This window comes from Sitophilus oryzae, unplaced genomic scaffold (genome assembly GCF_002938485.1).
Source record: "Sitophilus oryzae breed Bouriz unplaced genomic scaffold, Soryzae_2.0 scaffold_1667_pilon_pilon, whole genome shotgun sequence".
In the NCBI taxonomy this organism is placed as follows: domain Eukaryota; kingdom Metazoa; phylum Arthropoda; class Insecta; order Coleoptera; family Curculionidae; genus Sitophilus; species Sitophilus oryzae.
In genome coordinates this window covers 778,382-803,892 of record NW_022146355.1, presented here as the reverse complement: position 1 = coordinate 803,892, position 25,511 = coordinate 778,382, and the positions used below count along the sequence as shown (strand labels likewise).

Below are 25,511 nucleotides of genomic sequence, written 5' to 3'. Positions count from 1 at the left end.
TCCAATACCTCATAGTAGAGACCTGCACGGGCCGGTTTTTTGTAGCCCGACCCGGCCCGGCCCGAGAAGAGAAGTAGGTTTTGTAAGCCCGGCCCGGTTTGTGGAAAGTTAAAACTTAAACTAGTCCGGCCCGGCCCGAACCATTAAAATAAAATGATCAAAATAAAATTTCAAAAATCCTTTCAATTACAATTATTCCAAGTAGTTCTTTGTCGATTCCAGACAATCTATCAATTTCACAAAAACATAGCCTAAAAACACCCATTATAATACAGGGTGTCATGTACAAAAACATGTACAGAAGCAAAGTTGTGTTTATTTAAAGTGCGGAACCGGCCCGGCCCGAGGCCCGACCCCTATTGACAGTGCGAAACCGGCCCGGCCCGTGGCCCGTGTTCGGGCCGGGCCTGGCCTGAGGCCCGTTCGGGCTACCCGGCCCGTGCAGATCTCTACCTCATAGCGCTGAAGGGACTTTTGTTATTAATATGTAAATGCAGCATAATGTTTTTTATATTATACTCTTACCTGATTATGTTTATTAAAAGCTTATGTTTATTTAAACTTGAATTTTTGTAAAGCTTAATTTAATAAATACAACGTTCATTAACTGGTCTTTATGTGTTTATTCACTGACTTCTATCGTTCATTTACTAGATATTTCGCTTATTCGCCGAAAATTGAAATTTGTGAAACCGTATTATTTTATTTTTGTGTCTAGGTAATATTTTCTCTTAATTTTTCAATTATAGATAGTTGCCTTTGTACCAGTTTTACCCCATATTATATAAAATAAAAAATCGTGATTTATTTAAAGTTAATACTTCGGTTAACTGTTCATTCACTGGTCGATTGACCCTACATTTAATATTTTTTTAACTGTATCATTCGTGCATAAGATATCTATGTGATTATTGTACATAGTGAGTGATATATTGTTAGAAAAATGTGTTATTTACAATATATTATTAATATATAGAAATATTATATTTACCTGTATTATTATTTTAATCCTTCAAATCTTATTTTAAACTCTAATCATTATCTTTTAATTTTAGTTTAAACAGCAAAAATATTTTCTTACGAAAATAATGACAATGGCGAAGGAGCATCAAATAAAAGATCTTTAATTTTGGATAAACTAATTTTTATTTTATTAATAATTTTCCATATTACATTGATAAGTACAAAAATAATATTCTTTGGGTTATCACAAATTAGTTACAAGAATCACAATATTCAAGATATAATACAATAAGACAGTGATTTCGTTAAGTTAGTATTTTTTTGTTAATATATATTTTCTAGATATTTCATTTTTACTCATCTATCTAATATTATATAAATATTAGTTATGTAATATTTATTATGTATGCAAAATTGTGTAACTTTATTAATGTAAATTAATCCAAATTTCTTGAATGAATATTGAGAATTTCATTTTCTATCAAATAAAGAAAGCAAATACCGAGGGTACCATTTAAAAATCAAAAGCTGTAGTCATTTCCGGTGATCAATCCTGATTTATGCCATATACATAAATACCAAATATTTTTTTATTTAAGAAAAAAATTTATTTTTATTTTTATCCCAGGAAGGATTTTTTGTTCATAAGAATATTTTGATTTATTTTGATCTGTAGTATCATCCACTGAAGTATGGTACTCTTTTTATACCCTGTACATTGTAGTTTAACAACGCGTTCAGATGGAGCGGACCGTACGCCCGGATGTTTTTTCAATATAGCTCATCCGGAAGGAGCGTACGCGACCCATGTGAAATCGTTCATATAAACTCATGGTATACTCTGTTTTTTTTCTCAGGTAAGATTTCGACAGACGATGACAGAAGAAAAGCAGATGACGTCCCATACCAATCTATTTATTTTACTAAAAAAAGTTTCTAATAATTTTTAAGTTATCTATGGATGGGTTTAAATATAAATCCGTCATGCGTCGTGTCTTGTTGTTTTTAACCAGTTTTATTGGTTTATTTAAAAGATGACAGATCGTATTTCAATTTTATTGGTTTGACGGAACGATGAACGACAAACGGACGCCGATGCGTATGAACTCGCCTTTAGATTTTTGTCATTTTTGACGCTTGTCAAAGTCTTGCCAAATTATAGGTTAGAATTTTGTGTCAACTTTTGTTAAATCACTGTTAAATACCCTGCGTTTTGAAAGATGTTGCATGTTGATTCGTATTATTACGTGTGTTTTGTGTCTTTTGAAGTCAAGTGGAGGAAAAATCGAGTGAAAATTAACTGTAGACCTAGAGCACAGTTTATGGTTTATACTCGCTGCCCAGGCAGAAAGTTTTATACACCAATGAAGTTGCCATCGATAAAGTTTGTATACCATTTCGTCGTAGATAAGTGCATCTCGTATATGGTAGAAGGATCAAACTAAACACATACTAGAAACTGGAGTAGCTGTAAAATATCGACATCACATGATAGGTAAATAATGGATTTTAGTACTGCAGAAAAATAATGTCAAAAGGTACTGGTTTAAAAAAATTAAGATTAAAGTTAATTAATCAACCTTTAAGGTATAAAATTTGGTAGGTGTTATTATTAATAAAATAGTTTGTTTTATTTACCTATGTTGTTTTATTTATTCCTCTGGAATATTACAAATTTGTATTTGTACATAAGTTATATTGATAAATATAATCATAAATGTGGGTAGTTTCATAAAGCTTGAAAGTAAATAATAGTTCTTTTTTATATTTTTTTGGTATGTAGTGTCTTGTTCTTGTTTGTTTTGTATTAACACATACCGTTTTTATTAAATAAAATAACTCGATTACATTTTTTCAGTTTTATCCAGTTTTTTTCACAATATTTTGAAGTAATCACTTGTCATCTTGTCAATCAAATTTTAAATATATCCTGCAATGAAGCTGCAATGCGTTCCAGTTGTACCAACTTATTTCTTTGTAAAATAAAATACACTACTTTGAAATTAAAATGACAGACACATCTATCACTGTCAAGGATTTTCTCGTTGGACAGACTATACTTGCTCGAAGTCGCGGACGCTCCGCTCCATCTGAAAACGCTGTAAGGTTTAACGTGGTCTCTATACAGGGGTCCCAGAAATAAGTGCAAGTATTTTAACTGGTAATATAGTATAGTTCGACCCTAGAAACACGCCTATGAAGCTTTTTTCGCAAAAAAAATTGAAAAATTCGAAATTTTTTGAATATTTTTTTGGAATTTTTTTTAGTTTTTAGTTAAAAAACATAATTTCTTGATAATATGGCAATTTAGGTATTAGATTAAATTTACAAGAAAGAAAATCCAGAAAAGATCCAGTGGTTCTCAAAATTTTAACAAAAATCATTTTTATTGGAAATTTTCAAAGTAAAATAACTCCAGTTATTTTCGACTTATTTGAAAAACGATAAAGAGAAAATGTGTTTCTTTTATCGAGATCTACCACCCCTTAAAATACTTGCAATTATTTCTGGGACACCCTGTATGTATATCTAACAACCACTTGTTAAGAACTTCAGAGACTTTTTTATATTCCTGTAAAACATCAAAAGAACAAAATTACAGACAATTATTTTTGGCATTACTGCGATGACAATACTCAGGTAGTGAGTTTTCCTGTTTTATTTTGTCCTTTACTATATTTGGCGAATTATACAGATCCAGTCATAAACGTGTACTATTCCATATACGGTAATAACAATAATAATCAGAACAGGACGAATTCACGGCCATTATAATTCTCATACCGATACGAACAATGTTTTGTCTCTTTTGTACGAATTCCTGCTAATTGAATTCATAAGCGGGAAGCCTTGGAAATCCACTCCGGGAAAAAAATGCGAAAAATCGAGGCCTACGCTGCGTAACGCCCGACCGGAATCTTTGAAGTTTTTTAAAAATATATTATTGTCGTGCATAGGAATACAGTATTTTTTTTATTCTTGTTTTTTACTTACGGTTGGCTGTTGTCAACAAGGACCAACAAGTAAACAACGATACCTACATACCTACACAGTGGAATGCGGTATGAATAAAACATAAAGACTGGCAATTATGGTAATTGTGTTTTAAATTAGTTTCAGGAGTCCCAGAGGCGGCAGATCAAAATTATTGTTCTTTTATTGTTGTCGCGCGGTTATATCGATGACTTTTGCGGTCGAATTCTAATTTGGTCCGTCAATAAATAAAAATGAATAATTAGCTTTCTTAATGCACGCAGTGTGTAAAAATAATTGCATGATTCATAATTTTATTTATTCACTTTAGTTTGTGTTCAAAAACATTAGTTGAAGATTTCAATAATTACAAATAATATACCGGGTGCGTTTCAAAAGTGCCTCGCCCCTATAACTTTTTTTCAAATGAAAAACGAGATTTAGTATGTTGGTCTATGACATAAGATTGATTGACGAATTCAATTGTTTTTAGTCACTTCCTGTTTCACCGGAAATGACTGCAACGATTGATTTTTAAATGGCATCGTCGGTATATTTATACTTCATTCGATAGAAAATGACACTCTGAATAGAATCGCATATCATATATTAACATTTGACATTTTAGCTTAAAAAATCGTATTTTAAATTTTAATATGGAGTGAAAAAAAATATTAATTTTTAATCAAGGAGCCTTGGAAAAATAGATATGGTCGTCTAAAGTTTTTCGTGTCTTGTCCTAGCCGATTAAAATATGACCAAATCGTATTTTTAATCATATATCTTAATTCTTGCTAATGGAACAAGAGTGGCTCATTAGCATATTTGGAAAAATCACTTTTTTTTAAGAATGACTTGATACTTCATACTCGGTATTTCAAGTCAAATTTTGCTTATGAACCGTATATTACAATTTCAAATAAACCCATCGCCTGGAAACTTATATGGTAAAATTTTGATAAAATAATTTAGTACTCACTAAAAACACGGTATGTCGCTAGTGGTAGGAAAAATAATTTTTAGAGGTTACTAGTTTATTTGGTTGCCTGTGATATGCATATACAGGGAGTTTCCTAATTAATCTAAAAAATAAAAAGTCGTTAGAAAACGGCTTAAGGCGGGCGCTTAATAAGTATATTTATTTTTTTCTCGGCAACCGTTTGATGAACAAGAAAAACTCAAAAGATCAATTTTGTTGAAAAAGGATGGCCAGTCAAGAAAAAAATATATTTTCTTTAAAAAAGCAGTAGTGTACCATTTATGTTAAGCAAACTATCGATTTTTTTTTAATTTTTAACACCCTGTAGATCCAAAAGGAAGTACTTTAGACCCAATGGTTATATCAAAATTGTTTTAAGAACACATGAGGAATCACACCACAATTTTTTAGACTAATTAGAAAACACCCTGTATATTGTCAACTTGACAATGATTGTTGATAAATCAAAAAATACCTTTTCTGTGAAAAAAGCCCGATTTTCGCAGGAAAAATTTTGGTTTTTATTGAATTTGGGCCTGCGTTTGCAAATACCGGTATGTTTTTTAATATTCTATCTATCTAAATTTTAAATATCATAGTCAGAAATAGTTTTATTATTTATTAACTGTAAAAATGGTATATTTATAAGTTTTATCAAATATTGTGGTTTACTTTCTACCTTGTAGTCAAAATTTATATTTAATAAACTGTAAAATATATATATTCTTATGTTTTATTAAAGTTACTCTGATATACTAATATATCAGTGTAACTTTAAAACTAAATCCTTTGAAATGAAATATAAACATAAAAAATATTTACAGCAGAAAAGGCGAAGGAGCTGGGTTAAAGGTAGTCTCTACTAAGAACACGGAGGGGCGCTTTGACCCAAAATTTTACTATTAAGTTTCATATCTATCTTAATAGAAGATTATTTTCTTTTATCTATGAATAAACCATATGCGAATCTGTCAAAAGTTGACATACGATAATATGTCATTCTATTCAGAGTATCATTTTCTATCAAATAAAGTAAAAAATAACGAGGAGATCATTTAAAAATCAAAAGTTGTAGTCATTTCCGGTGAAACAGAAAATTACCAAAAAAATTGAATAAGTCAATCAATCCTAATTTATGTCATATATTAACATACCAAATCTCGTTTTTTATCTGAAAAAATAAATAGTATAAATTTATAGGGGTGAGCCACTTTTGAGACACCCCCGGTATTACGATTTTTTTAGTATTTGTTATCTAACTACCTATTTAAATACTGTATATTGGAAAAATTTTAATTATTGACAGTGAAAGTGACACCTCTTCGTGATTTATTTGCAGTGCTTATTAAACACTAATACTCCACTGTAAAAAAAGCATCACTGTGCTGGTACATAGTAAAGCTTCAACCGAAATATTATTTCTACGTTAACTGTGACGTCATTTTTTATCAATTACAGGGTATTTTAAATACTAGGTACTATTTATGTACGTAGTTATTGACTTTCTTAAATATTCAAATGAAAATACTACAAATGTAAATATTACTAGTATACTATGTGCTGTTAGAAAAAATGTTAAAAATTTTCGTGTCATTTTTTTAAAATAAACAGATATTATTCAATTTCAAATACTGTTGTTTTGTTCAGCTATTAAAAATATATTGTAACAAATTATAATAGGTGTCTGTTTTTGAATAGAAGAAAAATAATTTCTTCAACTTCTGTTTCGAAGAGAAGTTTTTCTTTTCAAAATAATTCTCTCAATTTACTTACAATGTTTTTGAAAGTAAATGAATTTTTAAAATAGTATATGGTTTTTTTATTTTTATTAGGAGTAAAAATTACAATTGTCGTGGCGAGGCTGTACGTTAAAAGTCACACCTTGTATGTAATTATACAGGGTGAGTCTTAAATAAGTGCAAATATTTTCAGGGGTGGTATATTTGGACCCCAGGAACACGTCTATGAGTTTTTTTGCAAAAAAGGTGTTGAAACTCGTGCATTTTCTTTTAAATTTCCCTGTATATTTTTCGAAAACTGTTTAGAACTGCCTGTTCACCGCAAATTTTTCCACGGTATAATTTTTTAATTTCTGATATTACCATAGTTACAGCTTTTCTGCATGCAAATACAGAAAAAATCCGGTAGCTCCCAAAATTTTTCCAAAAAAAAATCAATTTTTTTTTAAATTTTCGAACTTAAATAACTCGGTTATTTTGGACTTGAAAAATGGTAAAGAAAAAATATGTTTCTTTTATCGAGATCTACCAGCCCTGAAAATATATGCACTTATTTAAGACTCACCCTGTATATCGAGAAACTATTGTTACGCTCGTTGAATTTCACACTTCACACATATTTTCGTACTTTTATGCGTAAAAGGGGTAAAAGTGTTTTACTTTTATGCCTAGGCGTTAAAATGACTTTTTTATATTGTCAATCACGTCGCAAAAATTAATCATTTTGTGACGTTTGAGAAAAATAAATTATCTATCAGAGTTTAAGATATTCTTAAAACATTTATGACCGTTTTTGGTTTCGATTTTTGTAAATCCCAACTGTCTAATTAGTACCAAATTAATGGTACTCAATTCTTTAGACAAACTTTTGTTATGAAAAGGAAATACTTCTGAAGATTCCCCTTTTCAACCAGAAAAAACTCATGCTATCGATGGTTATGCCTCTGGATTAGATATGAATGTAACCGTTGAGTATTGAACATAAACAATACAATATTAATCGTATACTATTACATCATAATTTTGATGTCATACAATTAAAAATTAAAGAATTGACTTGCTTTTTTATTTACGTTACATTTTTGACTCTTTTTTTTTAATTTATTATTATTAAGTGTTAATTATTCTATTTCGTATTTAAACCTATTAAAATATATAAATTAATTAAAGCATTTTAAACACTGGTAATCGATTTTTGTTGTTAGTTTCACATTACGTCAACAAATTAATAACAATTTTTATAACCAAACTAATTAACAAACTATAACAGAAAATCAAAACTACAATAGTATGAAAGGAGGTCCTACCTTCCGTCCCTTTCATCTTCTCTGGATCTCCTGGAAGTCCTTGCTGGCTTAACTCCATCGTATTTGTTTTCCCTGCCGTATATGCTGCCACCGAATGGATCTTCACCAAGATAATATCTAAAACAAAAAAAAAAGAGTTTTATTATCAAATTTCAGCGCTTGAAATAACTAACTTGTGGAGCCTAAAAAGTAATTTGTATTGTCCTATCTTTTTAAATAGAATCATGAGAAAATTAAAACAAAATCGGAAAAAAAATGTTTTATTGGAATATTTTCGGAATTAATCAATTTTTTAGGCATCGAAACATAACAATTGTAGGGTTTAGCAAGGCGTAACTTTTCTCTAGTTTAACAATCTTTTTATCAGGTTAACGAGATTCCTGTGTGCATTTTTATGGGACACCGTGTATATTTAAGAGGAAGCCAGAAGTTTGGTTGTTCAAATCCATTAGGCAGCAAATTATCACTTATAATATCACAAGAGCTTAAATTATTTTCGGAAATTTTTTTGAGGGCAAGAATATTTTGAAAATTATCCCGAGTCGAAGACGAGGGATAATTTTCCTAAAATATTCGTGCCCGAAAGAAAATTTCCAGGAATAATTTAAGCTTGCGTGGTATTCGGTAAGAAAATTTCACACCTAAATTTGGAAAAAAAAAATATTAATCCAACATGACATTTTAAAATAATTTCAATTTGTTAAGTTGGCCAAGGTATTGATGTTTTTGACATATTATGTGTTTTGTCATTTTTGTTTGCGATTCTGTCATTAAGCTATTACTAGTTTTAAAACGTCTGTACGTAGAGTAAGAAGTGTATAGCGAAATGTCGCGATTTGGAAAAGTAAACCAACAAGTCATTAAAGAAGAAATTGAAAATATAAAACCAGATAACACCCGAAAATCAAAATCAAGTGTATATCCATCATATTTCGTTAAATAGAAAAATACCAGCTTTAGTTAAATAAAGGCGGCAGAACTATATTTTTTTAGAACATGGCAATTTCGAAGAAATTCATATGTAGGTATATCTAACTTATTTCCTTAAATAAAAATATTACCAACCTTAGTTACATCAAATGCTAAAACTCAAATGGGTAATATTTCAATATATAGACATTGTAGTTCATTCACATTATGATTGTAGATCTTATGTTTACCTTTTCAACTGTCAAAAAATTTCCACTAAAGTTTCGTGGCGCCTCGAAAAAATTTCCGGAAATTTTTTCAGTTGCCATGGTAACTAGTCAACATTAAAGCATGTTATTGGTTGAAAAGTAGAGGTGTGAAATTTTCAGCCATATTTTTTAATAAAAATAAAAAAAAAATCTTGGCTATCGAAGCACTATATTGAAAAGAAATAGTTATACTCAAAATATTTGAAAAAATAGATGTGAATACTAGGGATGGGGCATTTCCTATATATCGATAACTATCGATAGTTATCGATAGTTATCGATATTTACTCAAATTATCGATACATCGATTTATTGATAACTATAGATATCTCGATAGTTATCAATGAACCAATAATTTTATATCGATATATTTTATCGATTACTATCGATAATTCAATATATCGATAACTATCGAATTATCTAATAATATTAATAACTAATTAATAATCTATATTGATAAAATATGATAACTAAATGTCTCGACAGAAATTGTGATAATTATCGATAGGTAAAATCTATTATCGCCCATTCCTAGTTAATATATCATTGCATAAAAATATATCTTCAAGTTGGCTTGGAAACGACGATCGATGATATTTTCCACATAAAATTACACCGATCTTCATTTCCATATACACTCTGACGCCGTTTTTATAACCAGTTTCAATAACATTTTTCAAAATTTTAATAAATAAGACGTTTTAACTAATTTCTCAATAAAAATTTCAGATTATTATTTTGAGGTCTTTCAGTAGGAAATATTCATTATAAAATGGAAAATTAGTGTTTCTTTAGGTTAGGTTTGGATATCGATTTTTATATAAGAATATACATATATACAGGATGGTATATTTCAATCCCAGAAATATATGCCTATGAGGATTTTTTAAACTCGGCTATATTTAGTATTTATTTGAAAAACAGCAAAGAAAAAAAAGACATTTCTTTTATGGAGATCCACCAATCCTAAAAATATCTGCACTTATTATATTCTCTCTGTATAACATCGGTTTTTAATTAACTTATCCAAACACTAAGTTGGATAAAACTATGATATTTTATGTCATAAAATACAGGGTGTTAAATTTAATTTTAAAATGGTGTATTTTCTGTGGTATTTTAGTAGGTACACCGAGTTTTAAAAAAGACATTATTATAAAATATTTCTTATCACCCTGTAAATTGACACAAATGTTTTTAAAATGTACATAAAATGCATACATAAATGTATAATTGCCCATGCATGTTTTATAAAAAAAATAGACTGGAAATCTCAAACTATAAAATTGACATAAAGCTCTTTCAGAATATTGATTCACCCTGTATATTCTAGATTACAATCATCATAAAATAAATTTGTCAAGTGGACCTGAGTACCTCTGCAAATTGATTAGCTCACCTTTGCACTGGTTGTCGGTCCATCGAGTGGCTGATATTGTTGTCGATCACGTGACCAGCCTGGTACGAAGGGCTGGGCGATCTCTTGGCCCTTTGGCTCTTGGCTTTGCGTTCGCTGCTTGCGGATCGGATCTTGTTCACGAGCTTGCGAATGGACTGGCCTGCAAAAAACGGTACGGAGACGATTGAGAGAGGCATGTAATTGCTAGCGTCGTTACCTGTTTCGGGTAGAGTCTATTCCTTAAGATGTGTCGTTTAGGTTTTCTCTTTGTAATGGTGAATCGTAGGCTTTCATTTTTTATGTCTATTTTGACATATTAATTAATTAAGGGTTTTCTCAAAAAGTATATTTTTTTAAAAGGAAATAATATGGGAATTTAAACTATATTCGATATTAATCAAACTTTTAGTTACGCAATCGAGGGCGCGATTTTTAAATTCATTGTTGCCAACCATGGACATATTCGGCGCCGGTCTGACTAACTAGAATTTAAATTTCGCGCTGGGGATTAAGATGGTAGCTCTGCTGTTAAAAATGTCAAGTTGACGTATTTATTTATTTCCAGACATTGTCATTCGTTTTGACACTTTAGTATTACGAGTTTTTGATTTAAATAAATGTGTTGTGATACGTTAAGCTTAAAAAATGTTTACTAGCAGACCTTGCAGTCGAACATTGTTCTTTTTAGAACCTCTTTTAGTGCGAAATGGTACAAGATAGCTTAATAGCCGTAGAAAACTCATCGCAACTTTATTAAAATATTTTGAACGGGAAATGGGTAGTAATGGTCCTTTATGTCCCTTAAGTGCTGTTAAGAAGGTGAGTTTTGTTGATGTAAATAATAACTGTTTATATATTTATAACTAATTTATTTTTGTATCCTAAAATATTTTGATTAAAAGAAAATATGTAAAAGTGGGCAACGCTGTGCCGGTCAAGCTTAATCACGTGACTAAAAGTTTATTTGATATGAACTATAGATTAAAATTTGACTTTGACGATAATTTTTCTTTAAATTGGATTAAAATTGACCACCACTTCACTTTAGCATAGATATAGAGCAAACTTGGCCAAACAAAAAAAATTTGCTTAAGATTTTGATGCTATTATTTATAGTACCCTTTATCTAGGCAGGATTTTGTAGACATTCTATTGTTTTATTCCCCATAGTAGTGGCGCCCTCTAGCGGCTATTCTACAAACCTGAGCATAATTTCCGACAATTTCTCATCACTTTTTCATTTATAAATATTTTTTCGTAGGTTGTAGATACTCTTAGTAATCTAGAACAACCTTTTACAAATTAAAATAGAAATTTTCAAAATTGGGCTCAGTAATAAACTCATTTTTTATTTCTTTTTTCCATAGCAACTGTGCAAAATTGCCTTATACCTATCAAAAATAGTAGATAAAATAGTACTTTAACCGCCAGGGTAGATTAAATGATACTTTAACAGCGAGGATCGCCGATCGGTTAAAAACTTTCTTCCTTCTCGCACGTTTTTTAATTGCTTCCATTTTTGAAAATTTCTGTATTCCTTTTCATAAGTTATTCGGGATTTAAATGGAAGTAGTTTGTATATGGCGTTTGTCGCCTCAGCCTGAATATCTGTTGGTAATATACTTATTTCGTTTTGAGCCATTTATGGCTCCAATTCAATCAGCAATCGACACGAAAGCGAATTAAAAAATATTGACTCAAAACTGACAACTAAAGAGACAACTTTATTTATTTGTCAAATTACATAGAAATCAACGCCAACCCAGCACAATATTTTTTCTACTCGTAATAAATCCCTTGAAATAATAATTTCTGAATATTCTTTTAAAACGTAACTCGCTATGGAAAAAATTATTGTTTTATACACGACTACAAAATTGCATTATCGATAAAATACCATTTTATCGTCTTGTATAAAAAATAACTATTAAATATCAAATTAAGAAAGTTTAAATTTCATTATGTCATTTTTGATCTATTTTAAAGCAAAAAAACACTAAACTAAAATTAATAAAATATCCTATATGATGCCTATTTTATTTGTGATACTATATTAATTTATTTTTCTTAGTAAACCTTACGAGTCATAGAGTCTACCTTATCCAAGTATATACGCAGATAGAATTCAAATATGAACATGGCTAAATAATAAATTTCAGTATGTAAATATCTTCTTGGTCTATGACAAAGTCGTTCTTTTCTCAATTCGTCGAAAGTCAGATATCAGGTGTATTAAAGAAACTCGTTCCTTTCATGAATAAATTGGTAATTATGTAAAATAATAATAGAATAGGAATGAGTACATGTTTCTCTAATGTTATTAGTCAATTTTTCGCACGACGAGAAATTATTAATCATTTTATAGTACTATGCCGAATGTGTGTCACTTTCTTTCTTTTGAGGTATTTAGTCCTAGGGCTATGTTTTTCTTTTTTATGTTAGGTTTTTGTCTATTTCTTTTTCTATTGGTCATTTCTTTATTTACTATAATGAACGTTTCGAACTGCGTGAAAACACATTTTATGAGTAGAAAATAAAAACAATATTTTTTACGAACTTTGTCAATAAGAAAGCATTGAAACAATGTGCGACAAAGATGCAATTCGTAGAAATTAGTAATTACAGTACTATAAATAGTTATGAAGTAATAGTAATTGCAAGTTACTATCTATAATCTATAGTATGTTCAACGAGAAAAGGCACGATTTTGATAAACAACATCAAAATATTCAACTGTCACTTGAATTTTATTATGGAATAGGTTTTATAAATACCGGATGCTTCTCAAAAGTGGCTCACCTCTATAACTTTTTTATTTTTTCAGTTAAGAAAACGATATTTGGCATGTTAGCATATGACATAAATTGGGATTGATTGACGTATTCAATTGTTTTCGTTCATTTCCTGTTTCACCGGAAATGACGACAACTTTTGATTTTTAAATGGCACCCTCGGTATTTTTTTACTTTATTCGATAGAAAATAAAACTCTGAATTGAATGACATATCATATGTCAACTTTTGACATTTTCGCATATGATTTATTTGAAATTATAACTTACGTTTTGTAACGAAAATTTGATTCGAAATACCAAGTGTGTGATATCAAATTATTCGTAAAAGAATGCTTTTTCGAAATATGCTAATGAGCCACCCTCGTTCCCTTTGAAAAAATCGAGATATGATTAAAAACACGATTTAAGTATTTCCTAACTGGCCAGGACAAGACACTAAAAACGTTAGACGATCAAATCTATTTTTCCAGGGCTCCTTGATTAAGAATTAGTGTTTTTAACATAGTCACGGCACTCTAGAGTGAATTTTAAAATATATTTTTTATTAAGCGCGAATGTCAAAAGTTGACATATGATATGTCATTCTATTCAGAATTTCATTTTCTATCGAATAAAGTAAAAAAATACCGAGGGTGCCATTTAAAAATCAAAAGTTGTAGTAATTTCCGGTGAAACAGGAAGTGACCAAAAACAATTGAATACGTCAATCAATCCTAATTTATGTCATATACTAACATATCAAATCTCGTTTTTTTATCTGAAAAAATAAAAAAGTTATAGGGGGTGAGCCACTTTTGAGACGCACCCGGTATATGTAGATGTCATGTTGTTTCTAAAATTGCAATATCTAACTTAAACATTCATAAAATTAATTTATTTTATTTAAATTGGATTTAGAAAGAGCAAAAATCAAAGATAAATATACAGAGGGTTGTGTTTTTTACTACATGTTAAACCACGAGTTAAACAATTTTATCTGTGTTTTACGTAAAAAATGTCGCAAATGAATATTTTTTTACTCAGTAGTTTTATACAGGTACGGTCAAAAAGTTATTACTCTTCAAACCAGTTAAAAATATATACGGGGCGCCCTCTACCAGTAGGAGTCATATTGATATCAAAATCAAACTTCTCATGTCAATAACCTCCCATACACCAATTTTCATCCAAATATTGACGTTACTACATAAATTATTTGGAAAAAATCGAAATAAGAATGAAACTACTACAGCCTGTATCTCCGCATTTTAGGACATACATTTATACAAACTTTTTTACTTATTTTTATCTGCAGAATATGCTACTGAAGTTTCCGGAATACAGTTCGGACCACCCTGTATACAGATATTACTTAAGGTGCTTATTAGCTTTTCTTACAGGGCACTATATCCCTTTATATTATGTGCGAAGATGAGATTTAGTGGGGATAGCGGAAATAAAAGAGTACGTAGGTTAAAAACACAATTCTGCAAAGTTATTGTCTATTTTATTTATATTAGCAAAAGTCTATTTTTGTAATTGCCTCACTATGTTCAATAAATGTCTTTATAATTTTGAAATAAAATCTGTGGTAAAAAATCTTTTACTCACCAATAATATTTCCGCTTTTCGTCTTCTGCTGAGGAGTATCAGATGCAAACCTAGTTTTCTGATAATGCTTTTTATCTTCTTTTGGAGCCGGAATTGGACTTGGAGGCGAATAATCAGGTGGAGGTTCCTCCACTCTATCTAATCGATCGTCTCTGTTGCAAGAAAAATTAAAATTCATTAAATTCATCAAAGAAAAACGTTTATTCAAAATTATTGATATACCTTAAATCATCCATACGTCCGGATGATCTGTAACCACTATCATATCTCGACCTTTCGTCTCTTTCTATGTATTTACTTCTTTTTTCTGATGCCCTTTTTCGCTGGGGTGGTGTTGGAGAGTCATCCAGATCCCTGCAGAAAAAAGACATGTAAAATGATGAAACTTAAATATGTAAACAAAGTAAAAATACTATAATTATTGTAATAATTATCAAATATGATCTTCGTTAATAGATAGTTTTTTTTTAATAAATAATTAACAACATAGCATTTTTTTGTTTACTTTTGATTTGTATAATATCTTGGATGCCTTCCTTTTTTACATTAAGGTACCGTATGATGGAAAAAAAATGGTGTCCAGTTGGCTTGGAAATGACGATCGATGACGTTTCCAATATAATTTTACATATAAAACGACAGCGATCTTCGATTTTCATTCGCTGACGCCGTTTTTATTTGATCATACGGTATATTGGCTACTGAGATTATTTGTATAAAAGCTAGCCTACAGTCTGACAAACGGATCTGAAACAACGGGGCAACGGTGAGGGGATCGCAATTTTGTGAAATCATGACCGATTTCATTCATAAAATATCCAGGAGCGTACGGTGTTTCATAAAAATATATCAGGAATTTTTATAATATTTTCCAGTAAAGTTTATAATATTATTTTACTTTAAACGTACCTACATTTTGTTTAGTCATTTGCCAAATATAGTAATATTTGTTAAAACGCGTGTACTAATTAAAATAAGCAGAAATCAAGTTAAAGGCATAAAACACAATACAATACACCACCACTGGATTTTTCAGTAGTAGTGGCTGTTTCTACTATTCCTAGAAAGGGGCATAAACATAGACTTAAAATAAAATATAGATTACACTATTTACATCTCAACGCGGTCAAACAATCTTTTTTGTACACATGTTTACTTCTGGGTACAGTCGACCGAGCCTTCCTCATCCAGCCTATGTTGTCACGTCTTTTATATTATCAATATTTTTTTTCTTGTTATACACATATATTGAGATATTAATACTACAGTTTAATAAGGTAGGTTTTAATATTCCATAGATGTATTAAATAGTCCTTATACTACTAAATTATATGTCGGATACTGTTTAAAAAGGATAAGTTCTTTACAATATGACAACACCGATTAGAGGCGAGAGAGGCTATTCATTCATTTATTACCTTGTAGTACGCGTCGCACGTGTGCGGTAAAGCTTTGTTGCCGCTATGTCCCCGGCTGTATTAACGCATTTTCTTAGCTTGTAGTCCTTAAGTGTTTATTTTATCGACTTTTTCTGTTCAAGAACTATAAAATATGGTTCGCCAGTGCCAAATTTGCAAGAAATTTGACTTTAATAATCCATTTAAGTCTTGAAACGACTTTCGACCTGTAGGCAACTCTCAATTTACCCATTAGGAGTCAGTGGCGTTGTTGTAGAAAGGCGCTTATTTAGATAATATTTTAGTAAAATGTAAAATCTGAACTTTTTCTCTTACATTACATTATTTACTACTGTTATAATTAATAATGTTTTTTCAGAATCTAAAATAACATACAAGAATTTTAAAATGATAGTACATTATGAAACAATATTTTTTAATATACCGGGTCGTCTCAAAAGTGGCTCACCCCTATAACTTTTTTATTTTTTCAGATAAAAAAAACAGATTTGTATGTTAGTAGGTATATGACAAAAATTAGGATTTATTGACGTATTCAATTGTTTTTGATCTCTTCCTGTTTCACCGAAATGATTACATCTTTTGATTTTTAAAGACACCCTCGGTATATTGCTACTTTATTCGATAAAAAATGACACTCTGAATAGAATGACATATCATATGTCAACTTTTGACATTGTCGCTTAAAAACAAATCGTATTTTAAATTTCAATCCAGGGTGCCATGGTGTTGTTAAAAACACTAAGTTTTAATCAAGGAGCCTTGGAAAAATAGTTTTGATCGTCTAATGGGTTTCGTGTCTTGTCTAGGCCGGTTAAAAGATGTACAAATCGTATTTTTAATCATACATGTAACAATTTTTTCAAATGGAACAAGGGTGACTCATTAGCATATTTGGAAAAGGCATTTTTTTACGAATAATTTGGTACCACACACTTGGTATTTCGAGTCAAATTGTCGTTATGAATCGCATGTTACAATTACAATTAAACCATTTGCATTTTCTGTTGAATAAAGTAGAAATATATCGACGGTGCCGTTTAAAAATTAAAAGTAATAGTCATTTCCGGTGAAACAGGAAGTGACCAAAAACAATTGAATGCGTCAATCAATCCTGATTTATGTCATATACTAACATACTAAATCTTGTTATTACAACAATCATATTTTTTTTTCTCTCCCTGTCGCCGATTCTATTATATCTGTGGAATAGATCCTGTTTTGATTAATATTAGGGGTTGTAAATGTTTGACTAAAATTAATAATTTATTATTAATTTAAATCGAAATTACGTAATTTCGATTATAAAATTTCTTTTATAATGTGTATTTTATTATTTTTATCCATTTTGGACTCTAAGACGTTTTTTCTAAACTTTTATTTAAAAAACCTGTCCTAAATCTTAATAAAATATAAAAAAGTTTAAATACGATATATTTTTAATTTAATTATAGCTTCATTAGAATAAAAAAATTACCCGGCTATGATACGGAGAGTTCAGGTGTACTTGAGAAACGAAAGACAGTGTTGTGTTTCTCGGCAGAGTCGTCAGGGAACGACCGTTACGACAGAGACAACCTATCTATCGCTCCTGTCGCACTCGTTATAACCTAAAACAATAACATAACAATAACAAGACATTGTCTGACCGCACGTTCCAGCTATTTATGAATGAGATGCTCAGTCTATATTTTATTTTAAGTCTATGGGCATAAAGTTCGGGGTAATGGCGGCAAGACGTGCGAGAATCTCGACCAATCAGATTGGTTGAATCCGGGATGCCATGATGAATTTTGTCAGCGTTGCCAGCTTGCCCTAAGCGGACGTTATTTTTAGGAAATACTTTACCTTTTATAATAGGCAGAATGAAAAAAATCAGTTAATTAGATAAATATACATTAATACAATAAGAAAAACGTCAAGATATTAGCATATATATAATTATGTATGCTGAAATGGACTAAAATATATTCAATTTATAGGTAATATTAAGCAACTTTGCTTTTCTATTATTAAACGTGACAACGTCGATTTTTTTTTGCCCGAATTCCTCTTGCTGTTTTAGATCCGTTTGTCAGATAATACAGTAGTGCCCGGCAGTAGTGCGTTGGACATCTGTAGCTCCTAGAATAAAAATAAAATTGGAAATTTTGTTTAAGTTCAAATCTAAACTATGTACGAGGATGTACGAAATATTTTAACTTCTATAGGGTAGCTCAAAAAAGTGTGAGAGGATTGGTATGATTTTTTTAAATGGAACGCCCTGTATATTATTACATTTCTGGCTTCCTTTTAGATCACTTTACATGATCCTAAGATGTGAGTAAATATATTTTTATGGTTTCGGAAATATTAATAAGTAAATAAAATATGAATATTTTTCAACGTTTAAAAAAAAAATTATTACAAATACAAAAAATGTCCTGAAATCAAAACTATATTAGGTATTTACTTTAGATGGTCTATACTTAACTTTGCTGTAAATATCCTAATTTTAAATAATACAGGGTGTTCAAAATACTACGCCAAACATATAATTACTTAAACTTATTAAACAGTAAAATAATTTTTCTTTTTTTTAATGAAACACTGTATATTGTTTTTTTATTAGATGGAGAATTAAAAAATGAACACAACTTTTAATAGTTTCACAGATACACGCAGTGTTAGTTCATATGGCTCTTTCAACGGTAAAATACGAGAGAAAAATCATTGGGTGGCTTTCATAAAAATTTGCTATGGAAAATGCCATAAGTAATATAGAACCGCGAATATCTGCGAAACCGTTAACATTTTAAAGTTCTCTAAATACAAAAAAAATGATTTTTTAATTCTCCATCTATTGAAAAAATAATATACAGGGTCTTTAAAAAAACGAAGAAAAATTTATTATATTTTTTAAGTTTGGCGTAGAATTTTGAATACCCTGTATGATTTAAAATTTTGATATTTACAGCTACTAAGATATATATTTTTTATTTATTTATTTTTATCTCTGAAACTATAGAAATATACACTCACCGGCAAAAAAAACCGGCCACTAAAACCAGTCCCAATTTCAAAGTTGGGTTTCTCGCGAACCACTCATTAGATTTTGATGATTTTTTTTTAAATTGTAAATTAATTCCTTCTTAACGGATGCTACGTCACCAATTTTTATTCCGAATTTATTTTGAGCATATACAAACCACAACAATAAGACGAAGTTTTTTGCCCAAACTTTGTAACATCCTGTAGGGTGCAGCAGCTGTAGTAGCTATTGCTAAAACAAATCACATTGTAGCCTCATCTTTTGTGAGCATTTTGTTATTTTTAATCACGACATTATCTCTTTTTGTATTGGAGATACGCTGCTTTAAAACAAAAATTTTAAATCAAACATCAGAACGTAGACGTAAACTAACTAAAACATGAAAATTAAAAAAAAAGTAAAGAAATTTTAAGGGACTAATATCTAGTGTCCACTCGCCTGGTGAAAGTTACCGTTTCCATATACCGATTCCAGGCATCCTGGACTGTTGTTCGAAATATACACAGGGTATCTTCCCCTAGGAGATGCAACACCTTCTCGTTGGTGGGGAAGCTCCTGGTCAGGTGCTGGGGGGAATCCCCTCTAGCACTTGGCTTGGTCTAAGAAGCATCTCACTCATCGTCTTGTCCCTGACTGTAGTGTCGTGGCCAGAGAATTGCACCAAGACATATAACGACACCGGGCGGGGCTACGGACAGCCTCAACCTTGGGGCACCGGGGGGCGCCCCATTGTATTTTACCCCTTACTTCTACATGCGGGGCTCTGTAGAAGTGGACCGACTATCCCTAGCGACTCATAGGAACACTATGAGATCTGGTAATAATAGTAATAAAAACATCACCGGTGAAGCTGTGGGGAAACCCCCTAGCGACACTGGGAACAGTAACAATGAAAGTTCCAAGGGGCCAAACCCAAAGAGAACTACAGGAGAGATATATAGGATATATCTCTCATATAGAACTATAGGATTATATAAAGTGATCTGAAGGGAAGCCAAAAATGTAAAAATATACAGGGTGTTCAAAAAAAATCATCTTAATCCACTCACTGTTTTTGAGCCACCCTCCACCCTATAAAACTTAAAATATGTTCCTGAAATACAACCTCGTACATACCTACTTTAGGTTTGCATTTAAACAAAATTTCCAAGTTTTTTATTCTAGTATCTACAGATGCCCAACGCACTATTGCCGGACCCTGTTATGTCACCTTTTTCTGAATCTTTAAAATAATGTCTTATATTGACATAATTGGATATTACACTAGCTTTTTTATTAATTGAATCTAATAGGAACTTTGTACCTTATTGGCGACGGTGATACTTTAATGGGCCTTCCATAATCTGGACTGGGTGATCTCTGCCCATTTCTATAATCTGGCACTGGAGAGTGTTGGTGACGATAATCAGGAGTAGGAGATTGGTGTGCACGTACATAATCAGGTATTGGAGATCTATTAGGCCTATCTGGGTGATATGGCGAAGAGGAATGATGCGATGGGGACTGATGATAAAAACTCGGAGACTGCCTCTGGATGTATTGGTGCTCTTGACGTCGTTCTGACCAATCTGAAATACCTGAAACCAAAAATTGTTGAAAATATAATCCATTCTATGAAGCTTCAAAAAATACACAAAAATCTACAAGACTATTAGAATTGTTAGTTAAATAGCAATAATTTTAGCAAGCAATATTCTAGTGCCTATTTGATTTCAACTTTACATAGCAAGCTCTAAACAGAAGAGAAAATGAAGAGCAAGGAACTAATGGCTGAAATACCTTTGTAATATCCAGACTGATGATGGTTTCTTTCCTTTTCCGACGGCACAGGACTATAAACTCTCGGTTGTGGACTGTGCACCGTTGTCACGTAACTCCTTTGCAAATTATCGTTTCTGACTGGCTGACTTTTGATAGTAACGTTAAAAAAACTGGTTTTTGGCGGATGTTCCTCGTCGTCTAGCGTGGAGTTTGATGATCTGGACTCTGACCCGAAGTGATGCTCTAACCATTTTGACGTTTCTACCTTTCTGGTTTCTTCTTCAGCGTCAAAATCAAGTGGGCGTCTGGTCAGTGCGTCCTTTCGATCGAGAGGACTTGGTTGACCGTTTTCTAGACCTAGGAGGAATATTGGATGGGTTTATGTAATGAAGTAATTAGGAATGTTAATGTGTTGCTAACATGTACAAGGTTTAAAACATTTAAATATACTCGTACATTGAGTGGTGCATCGTCGCGCGTCGTTGGAAACATTGGAAATCCCATGCAAATATTCAGTTGTTATCCTATAATTTTGTCAATGTCAAATTGTATTTTATGAAATGTCCTAAATGTTAGGATTTTGACTCATTCGAACCAGTTTTCAAATACAAAAATGCCTTTTAGGTACTTATCAAGGAATATACCAAGAAAAAGAGAGGACGTGCCTTACTAAAAAATGGTTCTATGTTAGTGGCGCCATCTATTGTGAGGGTCTGAATTTAAATACGCTTATTTATATAATTTCACTTGAAACTATCATTTTAAATATGAAAACTATCTTAATAAAATATTAAACAATGAGTTGCGCAAACGACGTTTTGCACACGAGTTCGACAGTTTGTTGGCTCGAGCCGCAGGCAAGAGCCACAAGTCGAACGAGTGTTCAAAGAAGTTTTCGAACGAGTTTTTTACGCTGTTTTTTCTACGACTACAAATTAGCAACAGACTAAAGCTTGATTTTCATGCATCCGTTATCCAACGATACGTTGATACGATATTAATTTTATTGGTAGAATTTAAAGACATTGATTGGTTAGAAAATAACGCAGTTTTTAAATTTATTGCATTTTCATGCCTCCGTTTATCGGGTATACGTTGGTATTATTTTATATTTTCGTTTCCATAACGATATTGTTATTTTACTTATATTTTTATTATTGTTAGATTAAATTTGTCAAAAAAGTGTGAAAACGTCCGTTATCGTATGAATGGGTCCCTTGACGGGCTGAAGTAAAATATTTACGGATGAAAAGTGGCGCGAAAACGCTATGACCAATCAGAGCACCGTCGGACGAACGTATCAACGTATAACGGATGATTGAAAATCAAGCTTAATTCAGTTTTTGCCAGTTTTGTGAAATAATTTGCGATGTAATGATGACACTTTTCTGATGGCTGCGTTGCGTTTGGCGTTTCAGCTAAATATTGGAGGTTAAAAATGTTAAAATTGGCACCTGTTGTGTGCAAAATGACACATGTCGTGAACTAAATCCTTAGCACACAACAGTTTGCAAAACGCCAATTTCAGATCGAGTTTTCCGTGTGTCAAACTGCATTTTCTAGGGTAGTCGTAGAAAAAAGTTATTTTTTGCACAATATTAACAAACCTAATGCAAAGCTTTACTATGTGTTGTGTAAAAAATAAAATTTAATAGTAAAATTTATACATACAAAAAATATAAGTCAAAGATATAAACATCGTTTACTATAATAAAACAAGACCAATGTAATAAGCCCAGTGTAAAATCCAATGATGGATAAAATAAACGACTTAATTATATTTTATGGCCACATACAAAAAGAATTGTCTAATTAAAACACAGATAATAAAAATTATACTTTGAAAATAGTTTTGATAATTATTTGATAATATGATTGGCGTTATGACAACGACAATATTTTTTGAGAATTTGACAATAGTATGACAATGGCCGTTGGAAACTATGGAAACTACAAAAAAAATGTTGATTTAACGCCATCTGCCAATAACTAGTAGCAACTTTCTAACCTAAAAATTAATTGCACTGCCACCTAGCGACAGGGTCTCGATATTTTACTTGAAATTTCCGTGGAAACGGTGGAACCGCTTTTGCTATTTTACTTTCCCGCCCCTGGGTACTATAACGCAGTAATGTAGACAGCATAAAAATTACATTCGAAACCATAGGTTGACAACCAAAGGTATGTTAAAATTTTACTGGTTTAGCATTGTCACCTTTGTTCACTTTTAATTTAAATATAGATGCAGTTTCTCATATCCTATTACTTAAAATCGGCTTGTCCAAAATTGTCCAAATTTGGCATGTGTATTAAGCATACGCAGATCTTTAAAAATCCTTTATTATGAACAGGGGAGCCAATATTTGGACAGCTTAAAATTTGCATGGGATTTCCTATATTCCCATGATAATTTATAAATTTCTAAAAATATTCTCTATTGTCAAAAATAGAGTGCTAGGGAAACGTTAAACATTTTTATATCCAAATGTTGATATCTCGGTTTTGGATGAACTGATTTTAATCAACTAGATCTCGAAAAATTATTTTTTTTGCTGTTGTGACTACTACATAAATTTACTTCTATTGAAGAATTATAGTAGTTATGGTAATGTTTTTATTGCAAGTAATCACAGTAATCGTTTATAATGTGTAAGAAAATACAGGATGTTGTTTAGTTACGACATTACGCCAGCTGGCTGAATTAACATACTTTTGCCTAATTCTGATTATCTAGAACGCAAAGACAATTGGTATTTAGGGAAATTAACACGCTTATTTAATTAAGGAGAACGATTGGCAACCTGCATTTGAAGGTGACATATTTATTATATTGGAACATTACGACACTGATCCAGTTGGAGATAAATATTATTCATTTTGTAAACAGCAATCTATTGTAAAATCTGAAACGCATTAAATTATGAATGGGAATAATATTTAATGAATATTAAAAATTAACTTGATAATTCTATTTGATAATGTAGAAAATACGGAACCTATTTAATACTGAACATATGATATATCGACGGCGTCACGACAAAAGGGCGTAAGCGCCAAATAAACGAAAATGAGATTATGGTTCCAAAATGTAAAACTAATAAATGCGCACCTATCTATGAAACGGCTTAACCAGCAAAACTTCTTAACGTGAGAAAAAAGACAGTTTTAGTTTCTATCCGCCAATACACCTTCAAACCAGACTCGACGCGAAAATCAGTAACCGCCATTCACAGATGTTGGAAGGTCGCTTACGCCTGGGATGAAAAAATACCATTTTCCATTCAAAGGTACGTAGAAAAACTTATTAATAAGATAGGTCTTATTCATATTTGGTAGCCTAGATTGTTTTTTTGTGCTTCAATCAAATTCAAATAGTAAATACCGACATTTATTTGTTATTGTCGGTTACGCCTTTTCGTGTTAATTTATTTGGTTTGCGTAAGCGCCATCCGCCTATGTGATCGTAATGGCATATTTTTTTGCTTTTAACAAAACTACCGTTCAGCAGATTTCAAAAAATTGTCAAATATCTAAATTGTATACAATATTAATTTTCAAAAAAACCTTTGCTACAAGTCAAAGGACTTTTTCTTGATTGTAATAATTGTGTGAAATTTGATTTTTTGATGTCGCTTAAGCCTTTTTATATTTTTTCTCCACAGTGTGATAATGACTTCCCGCGGGAAGAAAATCAGAGATTTGGCATTAAAATGTGGAAATCTAGAGGTTGAGGTTGAGAGCAATATCATAGATAATGATCTTCTGGCAGAAGCATTGCAGCGTGATGCGCTGTTGGAGTCAGAATTATTCATGTTAGAAGCACCACCTTTAGCCACCAACGAGGAATACGGATCAAGTTTACGCGTGTTTTGCTAAGAATATTAGTTAAATTTAATTTTCCAGTTATTATTTCAAGCCTAATCAGTTTGAAAATATTGAAAGTATCAGTTTGAGTATTTTGTACTGTGTTTTCTTAAAAAATTTTAAAAATCCAAGCGACATTTTTAATTTTATTTGTAAAACTCAAAAGGCGTAAGTGCACCTAAACGACAGAAAATGACTAGAATAATAAGACACAAAAGTCTTAAACGCCTTTCAAAAAGACGTAAACGCCAATCGAATCTAGAAAGAAAGGCGTAAGCGCCAAATATTAAAATAACTAATTAACAGTTTAATATTTTATAAGCAAAAAATTCTTGAAAAATGTGCCATATAATCTATAATACTGTAGCAAAAAATAATTCACAAAAAATAAAAAATATAGATTTTAGACGTTTTTTTCGTCTCCTGAAAAAAGTGACGAATGGCGCTTACGCCGTTTTGTCGTGACGCCGTCGATATCTTAAATTATATGCAATGTGCTTTCAAGTGAATTTACT

General features: G+C 31.1%; 1 protein-coding gene across 5 annotated transcripts in view; it reads right to left on the bottom strand.

Moving 5' to 3' along the window:
• LOC115880955 (serine/arginine repetitive matrix protein 1) overlaps positions 1–25,511 on the bottom strand; it is a 179,692-nt gene that overhangs the window by 17,511 nt on the left and 136,670 nt on the right. For 4 of the 5 annotated variants that reach the window (XM_030898297.1, XM_030898294.1, XM_030898295.1 and 1 more), the window contains 6 exons: positions 21,151–21,489; positions 20,675–20,948; positions 15,145–15,276; positions 14,923–15,074; positions 10,539–10,698; positions 7,962–8,078 (listed from right to left, as the gene is read on the bottom strand). In XM_030898297.1, the coding sequence (XP_030754157.1) occupies positions 7,962–8,078; positions 10,539–10,698; positions 14,923–15,074; positions 15,145–15,276; positions 20,675–20,948; positions 21,151–21,489 (1,174 nt within the window). The remainder of the gene's footprint in view (positions 1–7,961; positions 8,079–10,538; positions 10,699–14,922; positions 15,075–15,144; positions 15,277–20,674; positions 20,949–21,150; positions 21,490–25,511) is intronic. The other variant, XM_030898298.1, reaches the window with a different exon arrangement.